The sequence below is a fragment of the Jaculus jaculus genome, chromosome 3, assembly GCF_020740685.1.
Source record: "Jaculus jaculus isolate mJacJac1 chromosome 3, mJacJac1.mat.Y.cur, whole genome shotgun sequence".
NCBI classification, from domain to species: Eukaryota; Metazoa; Chordata; class Mammalia; order Rodentia; family Dipodidae; genus Jaculus; species Jaculus jaculus.
Genome location: NC_059104.1, coordinates 150,941,063 through 150,955,081, shown reverse-complemented (window position 1 = coordinate 150,955,081; position 14,019 = coordinate 150,941,063). Strand labels below are relative to the sequence as shown.

General features: G+C 41.4%; 1 protein-coding gene across 1 annotated transcript in view; it reads right to left on the bottom strand.

Annotated features, from left to right (window-relative positions):
* Nucleotides 1-14,019, bottom strand: part of Whamm (WASP homolog associated with actin, golgi membranes and microtubules) — a 30,042-nt gene that overhangs the window by 2,529 nt on the left and 13,494 nt on the right. Inside the window, exons 5-9 of the mRNA XM_045146109.1 lie at nt 12,587-12,752; nt 7,448-7,638; nt 4,561-4,647; nt 4,231-4,326; nt 325-772 (exon numbers count right to left, since the gene is read on the bottom strand). Coding sequence (XP_045002044.1) covers nt 325-772; nt 4,231-4,326; nt 4,561-4,647; nt 7,448-7,638; nt 12,587-12,752 — 988 coding nt within the window. The remainder of the gene's footprint in view (nt 1-324; nt 773-4,230; nt 4,327-4,560; nt 4,648-7,447; nt 7,639-12,586; nt 12,753-14,019) is intronic.

Genomic DNA, 14,019 nt, shown 5'->3' with positions numbered 1-14,019 from the left:
GACTCAAGCCCATACTTAAGTCCACGGAAAACTGAAATAGACTGGTTCTTTAATAGCTTCAGAAATGCCATGCCATGTGATCAGTGAATGTACAGAGGTTTGGGGGCTGTTTTTTTTTTTTTTTTGGCTGAGTTAGCATTTGTCAAGCTCAGATGTTGCCTGAATAACTGCAATACATATAATAACTCACGGCAACAGATACTGGGATATTGTAAGACTACAGAATTTTGGAAAAGATTCTGATTTGAAGCTGATGGCTTCTACAGCTAGAACTCTTCCGCTTAACAGCTTCACAGGGAGCCAAGCACAATCCCAGTGGCTCACCTGGACACTGAAAACTTGCCAAGCTGTCACGGTGTCTTTCAGCAGCGGTCTCGCACATTAGAGAATTTGGCTGGTCCTCTGGTGCTAAAACCCTGAGGCCTAAGTTCTGATGAGTGGCAGCTTGAGTGGATGAGGACAGAGCAGGCAGAGGGGGCGGTGGAGGAGGCAGAGGAGGTGGAGGAGGCGGAGGGAGAGGAAGCTGGGGGGGAAGCTGTGACAGTTCTTCGTTAGACCTGGAGCTTGTCTGGTCATCAAGGAGAACAGAAACCTGGACAGGACTATCTTGAGGGCAGTCTTGGAGCTCGGGGGTTTTCACATTCCTAACTTCAGGTAAATGAGGAGCACTTCTGGCTTTGCTGGAGGCTGGGTTGACTGGTGAGGATGTCTTCCGGGAGCATCTGCCTGGCAGACTTGGATCCGTTTTCAGCATAGACTGAGCTGGACTTTTCTGCAAATGAAAAGCTGTTGTGAGAAACCTGCCACAAATGGAGACTACTGAAATGCTCAAATTGCTTATAAATAAATCTATACACTAACATATACATAGTACAGTCTAACTCACAGAACAGCTCCTGGTCACTTTCACAGACATACCTGTTTCTAAATCTATTTTTATTTTTATTTTTTTTTAATTTATTTATTTATTTATTTGAGAGTGACAGACACAGAGAGAAAGACAGATAGAGGGAGAGAGAGAGAATGGGCGCGCCAGGGCTTCCAGCCTCTGCAAACGAACTCCAGATGCGTGCGCCCCCTTGGGCATCTGGCTAACGTGGGACCTGGGGAGCCGAGCCTCGAACCGGGGTCCTTAGGCTTCACAGGCAAGCGCTTAACTGCTAAGCCATCTCTCCAGCCCTAAATCTATTTTTATGAACTAAAAATAAACATTTCAGGTGGGCGTGGTGGCGCACACCTTTAATCCCAGCATTCGGGAGGCAGAAGTAGGAGGATCACCATGAGCTAGAGGCCACCCTGAGACTACATAGTGAATTCTAGGTCAACCCAAGCTACAGTGAAACCCTGCCTCAAAAAATAAAAAAATAAACATTTCACTGGACATGGCTACATAGTGAAGAAGAAAAACCAACCTATGTTCTTTGCCCAAGTGACGAAGTATTGCTTTCTTACTAATAAAATGAAGATGAGAAAGGGTATATTTATTTTTTTAATTTATTTATTATTTTTTTATTAACTTCCATGATTATAAACAATACCCCATGGTAACTCCCTCCCTCCCCCCACTTTCCCCTTTGAAATTCCATTCTCCATTATATCCCCACCCCCTCTCAATTAGTCTCTCTTTTATTTTGATGTCTTGATCTTTTCCTCCTATTATGATGGTCTTATGTAGGTAGTGTCAGGCACTGTGAGGTCATGGATAACCAGGCCATTTTGTATCTGGAGGAGCACATTGTAAGGAGTCCTACCCTTCCTTTGGCTCTTACATTCAAGAAAGGATATGTTTAGATGAAAATAATCACATAACATTTTTAGTATAAAAAATCAGGAACTTGGAATGCCAGAAATAGGAAGTTTGTTGAAAAAAACGATGGTAAACCTATTAAAGCATGACCCAGTAAGCATAAAAAAAAATCATGAATAGTGCAAAGTTTGAGGTATTAGAAAAATGGAATACAGTGTCAAATGGAAATGCTAGAATATAAAAGAAGGATTCGGGCTATAAACATGTAAAAAAAAAAAAAAAAAACTATGAAAGTTACCAGCAGAGTAAATATCAAAGGGACTGGCTATTTCTTGATTTTTTTTTTTTTTTTTTTTTTTGAGACAGGGTCTCAAGTAATGTAGGTTAATTTCCAGTTCACTATGTAGCTAAGGATGACCTTGGACTCCTGATCCTCTTGCCTCCATCTCCCAAGTGCTGGGATGACACATATGTGCCACCACTCCCAGCCAGCCTTAGTGTGCACAGGCATGCATGAGCACGTGGGGGGGGGGCTGGAGCTCAAATCCATGGCCTCGCGCATGCTAGGCAAGTGCTCTGCCGCTGAGGTGCATCTCCAGCTCCGAATGGGTATTTTTTTTGCTCTAACTTTTAGGCTTGGAGTAAATTTCATAATTAAAAAAAAAATCCAAGTTTGCAAAGTTCTGGTCTTTCGGATACTAGTTTGATTAAAAACAACTAACTAACCCATAGGCCCGCAGGAAACTGCTGGGGTGTTAAAGAAAGCACAGGTCAGCCAACAAAACACAAGTTGTGACACACAGCGCTATGCTGCAAAGAACACAAGTATTTCTCAAAAACAGAATCTGACTTGAGTAAACTAACAAAAAAGGGGCACAACATAATCCTAAAACACATCATGCAATTTGTGATGAACTCGGAGTCCATCCATCTTCCCTGACAGTCTTTTCTTCAGGGCAAACAGCAGAAGAATGACAGCAAGGCCCAGACCTCACAGATCTTTGATTGCATAGGACTCTTCCCAGTTGCTAGATTGTTCTGTGTGCTTCCCCCAAGTTCAGCCACTTAGGCACCTTCCTCTTACCACTCTCCATGAGTAGTCGCCTTCATAGGGGCTGTCTGGAACTAAAAACAGTGATGTATCCCAATTTAAGGTCAACTTGTTAGATTTGCAGCTCACTGTTCTGGCCTGTTGGACACTCCGGAGACTGATTCTGTCACTGTAATCTCTCTTCCATCTTTGCGCCGCCCATGTTTAAAAGGCCCATTATCTGCCTTGCCAGCCACCTTCCTAATCTGCCTGAGTCAGGGCTGCGCTGCCAGATTCCATTCTGTGAACACCCTCTTGGTGACAGCAGGAGCCAGCCAGTTCTCTGCTTTGTCACTACAATCCTTGAGATTCATGCAGCTGCCCTTTAGTTTATCTTGCCCACTGGCATTCATGCCCAGGAATGGGAATGAGAACAGGTCTAGGTTAGTTGATAAATTCAATTATATTCTTCAATCTGAATTTACTTAAAACAAAATAGAAAACCCAACCCTAACAGGTTGTGATGGCTCACACCTGTAGTCCCAGCTCCTCAGGAGGCTGAGTCAGGAGGATTGCTGTGAGTTATAGGTAATCCATAGCTACAAAGTAAGACCCTGTCTCAAAAAAAAAAAAAAAAAAAAGAAGAGGAATAAAGAAAAGAAAAGGACCTTACAAAGAAAGAAAACCAACTCCTGTATACCTTTAACAGCGTTTTCACTGCACTTATGTCACTCAGATCACATTGCTTTTTCTTGGTGATATTTCAAAGATTTATTATAAACAGGAGAAAACCCAGCTAGTCTGGAGGGCAGTTAAACTATTTTCAATGTTCCCTGCCAGACCAAATCCTAGAGGGCACAGTAAGCACCATCAGAAAGTAGAGCAGAAACCCAAACAGGTAGCCAGGCACGGGGGCACACCTCAAATCCAGCATAGAAGGCTGAAGTAAGAGGACTGAGTTCAAGGCCAGCCTTGGCTGTATAGTAAGTCTCTGTCGCAATAAATAAATAAATAAATGGGGGCTAGGGAAATGGTTCAGTGGTTAAAGACGCTTGCTTATAAAGCCTGACCTGACAGCCTGGGTTCAATTCCCCAGTACCCACATAAAGCCAGATGCACAAAGTGGCACATGCATCTGGAGTTCATTTGCAATGGCTGGAGGTCCTGGTGTGTCCACACTCACTTACTCTCTGGGTCTCTCTCTTTCTCTCAAATAAGTACAAAATTTTTTTAATGAAAGAAAAAAAATATCCAGCTGTTTTATGTTGTGGTTTTGAAACAATGTTATACTAATTTTTTGTTCTTTATTGACATACCACAAACAATAGTATTTTTAAACATTTCATATTCAGAGTTAGCTGTTCATAACACTTTATCCTGTGTCCTAGGTTGGGTGATACTTATTTGTCTGCCCAGAAAAAAAAGAGGTGACGTGATTATTTCTAGAACTTACCTCTCTATAGGCTTTTAATCGTTGAAGGGTTTTTTGGCGTTCTTGGTTTATCCATTCCTTTTTCTTTTGCTCCTCTTCTTTTATCTTGTCTCTTTTCTATAGTTAAGCAAAGGTCTATTTGTAAACTGCTTGGAATTCTAGTCATCTCTTTGTTAACAGAAAGGAGCAAACCTAACACACCCGCCCAACATACCCACCCCTCATCTGTGCTTAGAACTGGAGAAGCAGGGCAGACAGCTGCCGGTTGGGGCAGAGGAACTTGTTTTTCCACAGGTTTAGGCCAGAGTTTCACATTATGCAAACACAAGCATTTTTCCCTCAACTACTCACCATCTGAATACTATGATGCTGGTGAAAATGTCGTATGCTTTCATTAGCCTGCTGCAGTCTGAGCCGATGATTTTCTTTGCAATAATCCTGATGGAATAACAGAAGTCACCTACTTTTTTTTTTTTTAATGAGAGAGCAAGAGAGAGAACTGGTGTGCCAGAGCCTCCAGCCACTGCAATTGAACTCCAGGAGAGCGAGAGAGAATTGACAAGCTAGGGCCTCTAGCCACTGCAGTCGACCTCCAGATGTGTGAGCCACCTTGTGCGCATGTGTGACCTTGTGCTCATGCGTCACCTTTGTGCGCATGTGTGACCTTGTGCTCATGCGTCACCTTGTGCATCTGGCTTACGTAGGTTTTGGGGAGTTGAACCTGGGTCCTTAGACTTCACAGGCAAGCGCCTTTACAGCTAAGCCATCTCTCCAGGTACCTACGTGGTTTTTAATACCACAGGCCATACATAGCAGGAAATGTTTAAGAAGCACCTGAGTGGGCTCTAGGGTGAGGCACTTAGTATCAGTCTCCAGGGTCACTTGGACATGCACCTCCTCCAGTCATGGGACCAGAGCTGACTGGTGCCTTCAGGAGTAATTCTTTCCCAGCGGTGCTTTGAAGGATAAAGTATGCCAACAATTTGTTCTGATGTGATTGTGTTTCATCATGTTATAAACATCAACCTACAGATGCTGGAAAATGATGTTAAAAACTATACTTCACCTGTGCGTGCCAACGTACCATAAGCCTTCATGTATGGAAGATGCGACAGTAAAAACACTAACATTTACTGAGCATGTTTTAGGTCTGAGACTCCTGTGAGATTTGTATCATTACTATGATTATCCTCTTAACAGATGAAAAACTGAACTTAAAAAGATGTTTGGATTTGCTTATGGTCACATGTTTACCAAGTGGCCAAGTTGTGATTTCAACCAAGCTGGACTTGAGCCTGACCTCAACTCCCATCCTGTTAACCTGGTGACTCCCCAATTCCAGGCTTTCCAGAAGTCAGTGGTGAGAGCTCTTAGACTGAGGAAGGGAAAAGAATGGTATCTGGAGAATGAAAGGTTAAGGCTCTGGGTTAGGCTATAAGAAGGCACAGCTTTCCTGTCAACAAAAAGGCCTCATTCCATCTCACCTCAGTGTAAGAGTGCCAAAGGACACTGGCCCAGCCCCCACGGGCTTTCTGAAATGCAGAGCAAAGGGCAAGCGTCAGCGAACCTTCTTCACACCATCTGAGAACAGCAACTAAGCCCAGAGCTGTGGCTCTTATTCTCAGACTTGCAAAGAGCCTGTTCTAAGAGAATCTTCAAATATTTATAATTGCATGGAACGGAACAGTCACAGCTGAGTCAAGAGGATCTCAAGTTTGAGGCCAGCCTAGGCAACTTAGTAAGACTCTGTCTCAAAATAACAGAAAGAGGTGCTCAGTGGTAGAGCACTTGCCTAGACAAGGCTGTGGATTCAATCCCCAATACTAAGAAAAAAGAAGTCACAATTTTCATGTTTTTTAAATTCCAATAATAAAAATATAATAGCAATAATAAATATGAACAACTTCATGAATTCAGGAGCTTTTTTGGTTTCTTTCTTCATTGTTTGTGTGTGTGTGTGTGTGTGTGTGTGTGTGGTGTGTGTGTGTGTGTGTGTGTGTGCCGACACGCACATGCCAGTGCACATGTGGGCAGAGGCCAGAGGAGAATATTAGATACCCTCTTCTTTTTTTTTAAATTTTCATTTATTTATTTATTTAAAGAGAGAAGACAGAGAGAGAGAGAGAGAGAGAGAGAATGGGCATGTTAGGGCCTCTAGCCACTGCAAATGAACTCCAGATGCACATGTCCCTTGTGCATCTGGCTTACATGGGTCCTGGGGAATCTAACTTGGGTCCTTAGGGTTTACCAGCAAGCGTTTTAACCACTAAGCCATCTCTCCAGCCCTAAATGCCCTCTTCTAAAGCTCTTCTGCTCCATGTCCTTGAGGAGTCTCTCACTGAGCTTGGCTGGCAGTGAGCTCCAGCTATTCTATTTCCATCCCCACCCAGCACTGGGGTTACAGGCATGTGTGGCTATGCCTAGCTTCTTATATGGGTGCTGGGGATTGAACTCAGTTCCTATGCTTGCTCAGCAAGCACTCTTACCCATTAAATTATCTCCCTAGCCCCTGCTTGTTGTGTCTTATTGTGGTTTTGAAACTGAGTCTCATGTAGCCTGGCTATGTATACAGCAGGCATGCAATAAATAATTTTCAAATGAATTAGTTAAAATTTAGAAATTATAGTAAATTCTTAAATCCCACCCACCTAAAAATAAACAGAAGTTTTTTAAGGAAAAATATTTTAAAACATTTTTCAGGTTGGGGATATGACTTAGAGGTTAGAGGCACTTGCTTACAGAGCTTGCCTGCTCAGGTTTCGTTCTCCAGGACCCTTGTAAAGCCAGATGAACAAAGTGACACATGCATCTGAAGTTCATTTGCAACAGCAGGAGGCCCTGGCACACCCATACTCACTCCCATCTCTCTCTCTCATTCTCTTTTTTTTTTAAAAAAAATATATTTTATTTATTTGTTTATTTGAGAGAGAGAGAGAGAGAATGAGTGCACCAGGGTCTCCAGCCACTGCAAATGAACTCTAGACACATGTGCACCCTTGACCTTACGTGGGTCCTGGAGAATAAAACCAGGGTCCTTTAGCTTTGCAGGAGTGTCTTAACTGCTAAGCCATCTCTCTAGCCCTCCTCTCTCTCATAAATAAATAAATAAATGAAACATATTTAACTGCAGCCATAGTTATCTATGTATGTACATAAAATTTAATTACTTCTGTGTAAACACCTTTTCTCTTTCATAAGAGAAGAAACCCCGGAAAAGGAATGAAAGCCTTCTACTTACCTTTCTGTTCCTGAGGTAGGCTCTCCTGGCACAGATGCGGCCCCGCTGGGCCTCCAGCCGCTGGCACTGCCGGCTGAGTGCCCTCACCTCCACGTCCTCGCCACTCTGCTGCTCCTTTGCCCCACAAGCCATGACTTTCAGTTCCTCAGGACTTTCACACGGGTCATAATACACGACTTCATCCTGCTTCTCTAAAAGTATTAATGATTTTCTTAAGCATGTTTGACTAGAAAAATAATGCAAAACTGTGTCTAAATGTAACAAAAATAAAGATCACGTGTAATAACATCACCAGAGAAAACCACTATTAAGTATGTACATTAACACAGAGTTCTTATGCAACTACATACATCAACAGAGTTCTAAGAGAACATTTTCCATGTGATAGAAATATAATTTTAATGGCCACATAGTATTCGTTGCTGTTAAAATGTTTATTTCCAGTTTCATTATGAAAAACACCTCTGTATGTGAATTTTTGTGTGTACATCTTGTTGTTTCCTGAGCAAATGAATATTCAGGGATTCAGGGTTCATTCTCTCTCTCTCCCTCCCTCCCTCTTCCCCACCTCTCTCTCTCTCTCTTCTTAGGTTTTCAAGGTAAGGGCTTGCTTTAGCCCAGGTTGACCTGCAATTCACTATGTAGTCTCAGGGTGGCTTTGAACTCATGGCAATCCTCCTATCTCTGCCTCCTGAGTGCTGGTATTAAAAGCGTGTGCATGAGCTGGAGAGATGACTTAGCGGTTAAGTACTTGCCTGTGAAGCCTAAAGAACCCAGTTTGAGGCTCAATTCCCCAGGAACCACGTTAGCCAGATGCACAAGGGGGCATACGTCTGTAGTTTGTTTGGAGGCCCTGGACGCCCATTCTCTCTCTCTCTCTCTGCCTCTTTCTCTGTCACTTTCAAATAAATAAATAAAAATAAACCAAAAAATGTATTAAAAAAAGTGTGTGTCACCACACACAGCTTATTCAGAGTTCTTTATGCCAAAATGTCCTCCAGAGCCAGATGTACAGCATGACAGTGCCTCATGTAATCTTGATGACATATTGTTTTAAAAATACATGTTTCAAAAAAAAATGCATGCTTCTAACAAGTTCAAATCCTACAGAAGTGCATAAAGTAAAAAATGAAATTTTCTTCCTCCTTCCCCAAACCTTCTGAGTATCATTCTTAGAGGAAAACATCATGAACAACTTGGCATGTATCATTCTAGATTAATTTTTTTTATAATTCGCCCTAAACATGTAAAATGCTTGTGATTAAATACTACTTCAAATATTCTAAAAGCCTAGGATTTGACTAAAAATGTTCAGGATCTGCATGAGGAAAATTATTAAACTTGGAAGAAATTTAGGGGCAAAAAAAAAAAAAAAAGATTTAAATAAGTGGTGAAACCTACCATGATCTTGGGTGGGAAGATTCAAAATTGCAGATGGCAACTCTCCCCAAAGTAATTGCTAATGTTAAGCACAATCCCAATCAAAATTCCAATGACTTTTCTGTTTGTTTGTTTTAAACTTGCCAAAGTGATTCTAAAGTTCATCTGGAAGAATAAAGAAGTGAGAGTAGTGAGAAGCAGAGTAAGGAGGGGTACCTGCCTTACCAGATGGTAGGATGTGCTTCCTGAGCACAGGGACTGTGTGTGTGGAGGCCAGCCTGGAAGGCACTCCCAGATGAGAGGAAGAAAAGAACTCAGGCCAGAGCCGTAGAATGCTGGCTGTGAGACGTGCCGCTCAGAGCGGTATGAGAACGTTTGTAACTCGGTGACTGGGACTACTTAATAATTAGGGAAGGAAAGCTTAATGCCCAACTCAATATGACAACTGAATAAGACCTCTAATATGTAAAGTAATATATTCAAGAAATCAAGGCAAATAGTGCATGTGTTTTCTCCTTTGCAGAATGTGGATGTAAATGTAGCAGTACTCCTAGAGTCCCAGCACTCGGGAAGTAGATGCAGAGGAATCAGGAATTCAAGGTCATCCTTGGCCACATAATGAGTTCAAGGCCAGCCCAGGCTAACGAGACCTGGTCTCCAAAAGCTAAAAGTAAAAGAACTAAGTGTGTGAGTGTGCGTGTGCTGTGTGTGGGTGTAAGATGAGACAGCAGAAGGGGAAGTATTTGGGGGGGAGGGAGGAAGAAGCTGAGAAGACACAAGGGGTGGTGAGAATGGCAAATATAAACAAAGCACAATGATACGAACGAAATGAGAGGTACAAAAAAGTCATATAAGGGTTGAAGAGACAGTTTAGTGGTCAAGACACTTGTCTGCGAGGCCAAAGGACCCAGGTGCACTCATTCTCTGTCTCTCTAATAAATAAGTAAAAATAAAAGATTTTTTAAAAAGAAAATGGCCAAGTGTGGTGGTGCACGCCTTTAATACCAGCGCTTGGGAGGCAGAGGTAGGAGGATCGCAGAGTTCAAGGCCACCCTGAGACTACAGAGAGTGAATTCCAGGTCAACCTGAGCTACAGTGAGACTCTACCTCGAAAAACCAAAAGGAGGGCTGCAGAGATGGCTTAGCGGTTAAGGCACTTGCCTGCAAAGCCAAAGGACCTTTGTTCGATTCCCCAGAACCTATATTAGCCAGATGCACAAGGTGGTGCATGCATCTGGAGTTTGTTTGCAGTGGCTGGAAGCCCTGGCATATCCATTCTCTCTCTCTCTCTCAAATAAATAAATAAATAAATAGAAACAAAAGAAAATGGCATATAAAAACCATTATTTTGTACAAGAAAAAAAGGGGGTCTGGGAGATGGTTCAAACAGTAAAGTGCTTGCTGTGCAAGCATGAAGACCTGAGTGTGGACCCTTGGCACCCACGTAAATGCCAATGACTAGCAAGCATGGCAGCCTACCTGTAATCCCAGCACTTAGGAGGTGGAGAAGGGATCCCAGGGCAAGCTGGCTAGCTGCACTAGCCCCATGGGCAAGCTCTGAGGTCAAGTGAGAGCCCATCTCAACAAATAAGGTAGAAAGCAATCAAGAAAGATGCCCAGTGTCAACCTCTGGCATCCACATGGATGCATATGCTCATGCACTCACACAGATGCAAACACAGCGCACATATACACACCAAAAAAAAATATATATATATATATACACACACACATATATGTCAATGATCAAGAGAAAAACAGATGCAAGGTGCATGGTGCCCACCTACGCTCCCAGTGCTCCAGAGGGTAAGGAATGAGGACTGCAGTAAGTTTGAAACCAGTCAAGGCTACATACGGAGACTATTAAAAAAGAAAGAAAGAAAACTGGGGCCTGGAGAGACGGCTCATTGGTTAAAGGCTCTTGCTTGCAAAGCCTGCTAGCCTGGGATCAATTCCCCAATACCCAGCTTACATAAATGTTGTTTAAAAAAGAAAAGAAAAATGGAAAAAAGAAAAAAAGTAAATATTCCAAAGAAAATTAGGCATAGATCATGAACAGGCAGCTCATTAATATAAACTGTCACTAAACTAAACATAAATTTGTGTTCAGTATCATTCAAATTTAAATAAATAAAAATTACAAGATTCTGTTTTTTCTATTATTAACCAACCAAAAGCTTAAATGATAATGGCATAAGAATTGGAAAAGTCATATGTGGATCCTAGCTACAGATGACTGGGCTTCTGCGTGAGAAGGAAAATACTTAGTAGCAGAGGCTAGTAAGTTAAAAAGGAGACATAAAGGGAAGAGAAAGGAAGGGAGGAGGGTACTTAATAGGTTGATATTGTATATATGTAAGTACAATGATTGAGATGGGGTAATATGATGGAGAATGGAATTTCAAAGGGGAAAGTGTCAGGGGGGAGGGAGGAAATTACCATGAGATATTTTTTTAGAATCATGGAAAATGTTCATAAAAGTTTTTAAATTAAAAAAAAATTATCCCAAAACAGTTTTAAAATAATTATGATAAAAATAAAGTGATTAAGATGATAAAAAGATAATTGGAAAAGATAGGCTCTCATATCCTGCTGCTGGACATAACATTTCGTACAGACTCTCCAGGGGACTGTCATGAAATTCAGAAGCCAGAAAATGATAGAAGTGAGAACAATATATCAAAAATTATTTGGGGGGGTGGCTGGAGGAATGATTTAGCAGTTAAGGCGCTTGCCTACAAAACCAAAGGACCAGGTTGAATTTCCCAAGACCCACATAAGCCAGAAGCACAAGGTGGCACATGCATCTGGAGTTCAGTGGCTGGAGGCCCTAGCATGCCCATTCTCTCCCTCTTTCTCCCTCCCTCCCTCTCTCTCAAATAAATAAATAAATAAATGGGGGGGACTGGAGAGATGGCTTAGCAGTTAAGCACTTGCCTGTGAAGCCTAAGGACCCCAGTCCGAGGCTCCATTCCCCAGGACCCATGTTAGCCAGATGCACAAGGGGGTGTATGCGTCTGGTGTTCGTTTGCAGTGGCTGGAGGCCCTGGCGTGCCCATTCTCTCTCTCTCTCTCTCTCTCTCTGTTGCTCTCAAATAAATAACTAAAAAATAATATTTTTTTTTAAACTTGGACATAAATTAGGTGAATGTAATGTTAAAAAAATATTGTTTTCATGCTATTTTAACAGATATATGTTGAAATATAAATTAATATTGTCCTTTAGCCAATTTTATCTTTAGAAATTTAGCTCATAAATTTCTAGTAATCCATAAGTTTCCAGTAATTACACATAGACATGCGTAAAGGAAATTCTCTGCTAACTGCTCTTCAAGGGACTGAGAAATTGGAACTGCAGATTGCCTGTGAAATGGAATACTATGCAGCCAGTAAAATTTCGATGTTTTGTTACTTAAATGGTTAGATGGTTATGTGTTAAGTAAAAATGAGGTCATTGAATAGGACATATAGTTCTGGTTTTAAAAGCTGATAATTCATTTACACATAACTAGTATATTTAAAAAAAACCTACAAAGTTACACAGCAAATTATTTCTACTAAGTACCATGGGTAAAGGGTTTTCTTTCTGTGTTTTGTTGTATGTTTAACAATGAACACATTATGTGAATAATAAAAATACTGACAGGAGGCAAAGACAATAGGTGTTCAGGCAGTTTGTAAGAGGTAACTGATTATTGGTCTTTATTTCCTCAAACATGTAATTTAAATAACTTACTTTTACACAAGCATAAATTTTACCTTTTATAAGTCTTTTGATAGAGTCCAACTGTGTAGTCAGAAGTATTTCTTCATTTTTCAATATATCAAACTTAACTTCATATAATTCCAATTGAACTTCATAATACTGGATTTCTAACTCATCTACAACATCTATATTTTTTTCTTGTTCTGGAAGATCTTCTACCTTATTTTTACAGAAAAAAAGAATAAATTAATTAGTATATTAAGAGCAAATTTTAGAAACATTCTGGCTATTTTCTAAATTTATTTACTAAATTTTTTTTTAATTTTTATTTATTTATTTGACAGTAACAGACACAGAGAGAAGGACAGATAGAGGGAGAGAGAGAGAATGGGCGTGCCAGGGCTTCCAGCCTCTGTAAACGAACTCCAGACGCGTGTGCCCCCTTGCGCATCTGGCTAACGTGGGACCTGGGGAACCGAGCCTCGAACCGGGGTCCTTAGGCTTCACAGGCAAGCGTTTAACCGCTAAGCCATCTCTCCAGCCCTATTTACTAAATTTTTAAGAAAGGAAATAGAAAGAAACACTTTTCCATCCCATCAAATGAGACAAAAATGCCTTATTCAGTGTTTACTAGAAATACTTAATTTCATCCTTAAAATAAATGAAAACATTTAATTCAAAGTAACATAAACGGCAATGAGACAGTGTTATGGATTGAACACATGCTATCCCAAAACTTATGCATTAGAGTTCAAATGTGACACAATTGGGGGAGGGGTCTTGGGAGGTTGAGATGATCTCAAGAAGTTAGTGCCCTTGTGGTAGGAATGGGCCTCTTGTAAGTACTTTCTCCATGGACACAGCCTGGGAAGGGGCCCCCTGAGCACGCAGCAAGATGTCACCCACAAGCCAGGCAGAGGGCCACGCAATCTGAAGGCTACTTGATCCTGGACTTGAGGCCTGCAGAAGAACTGTGCTGCTGCTTGCTCTGTCTCTGGCATCTTCTTACACACGGCCTAACCTAAGCCAGACATTACCAATGTTCTACATTACGGTCCTGAGATGACAGGAAATAATTTAAGTGACCACGATGCTAGGACGAAGCATCCTTTTGATTTGAAAAGAGATGCTGGTGCCAGGGATGCAGCTCAGAGTTAGAGCCCTGCTTAGCATGCGCAAGGGCCTGGCTTCAGTCCCCCGGCAGCTGAAAACAATAATGAGAACACAGCTGGATTAATTCTTAAAGTGTTATCACGCACTTCTGTCCTGAGCTCAGGGTTATAAAATGAACCTGCACTATAGTTCAGAAACACCTAGGAAGCCAAGAAGGAAAATGTCATAGCCCATCCCTGGAGTCTCTAAAGCCTTATCTTGTGTTGGGGTGAATGAAGAGTGGTACCATTTAAAACAATTATATACTTTTTTTTTTAATTTTTATTAACATTTTTCATGATTATAAAATATATCCCATGGTAATTCCCTCCCT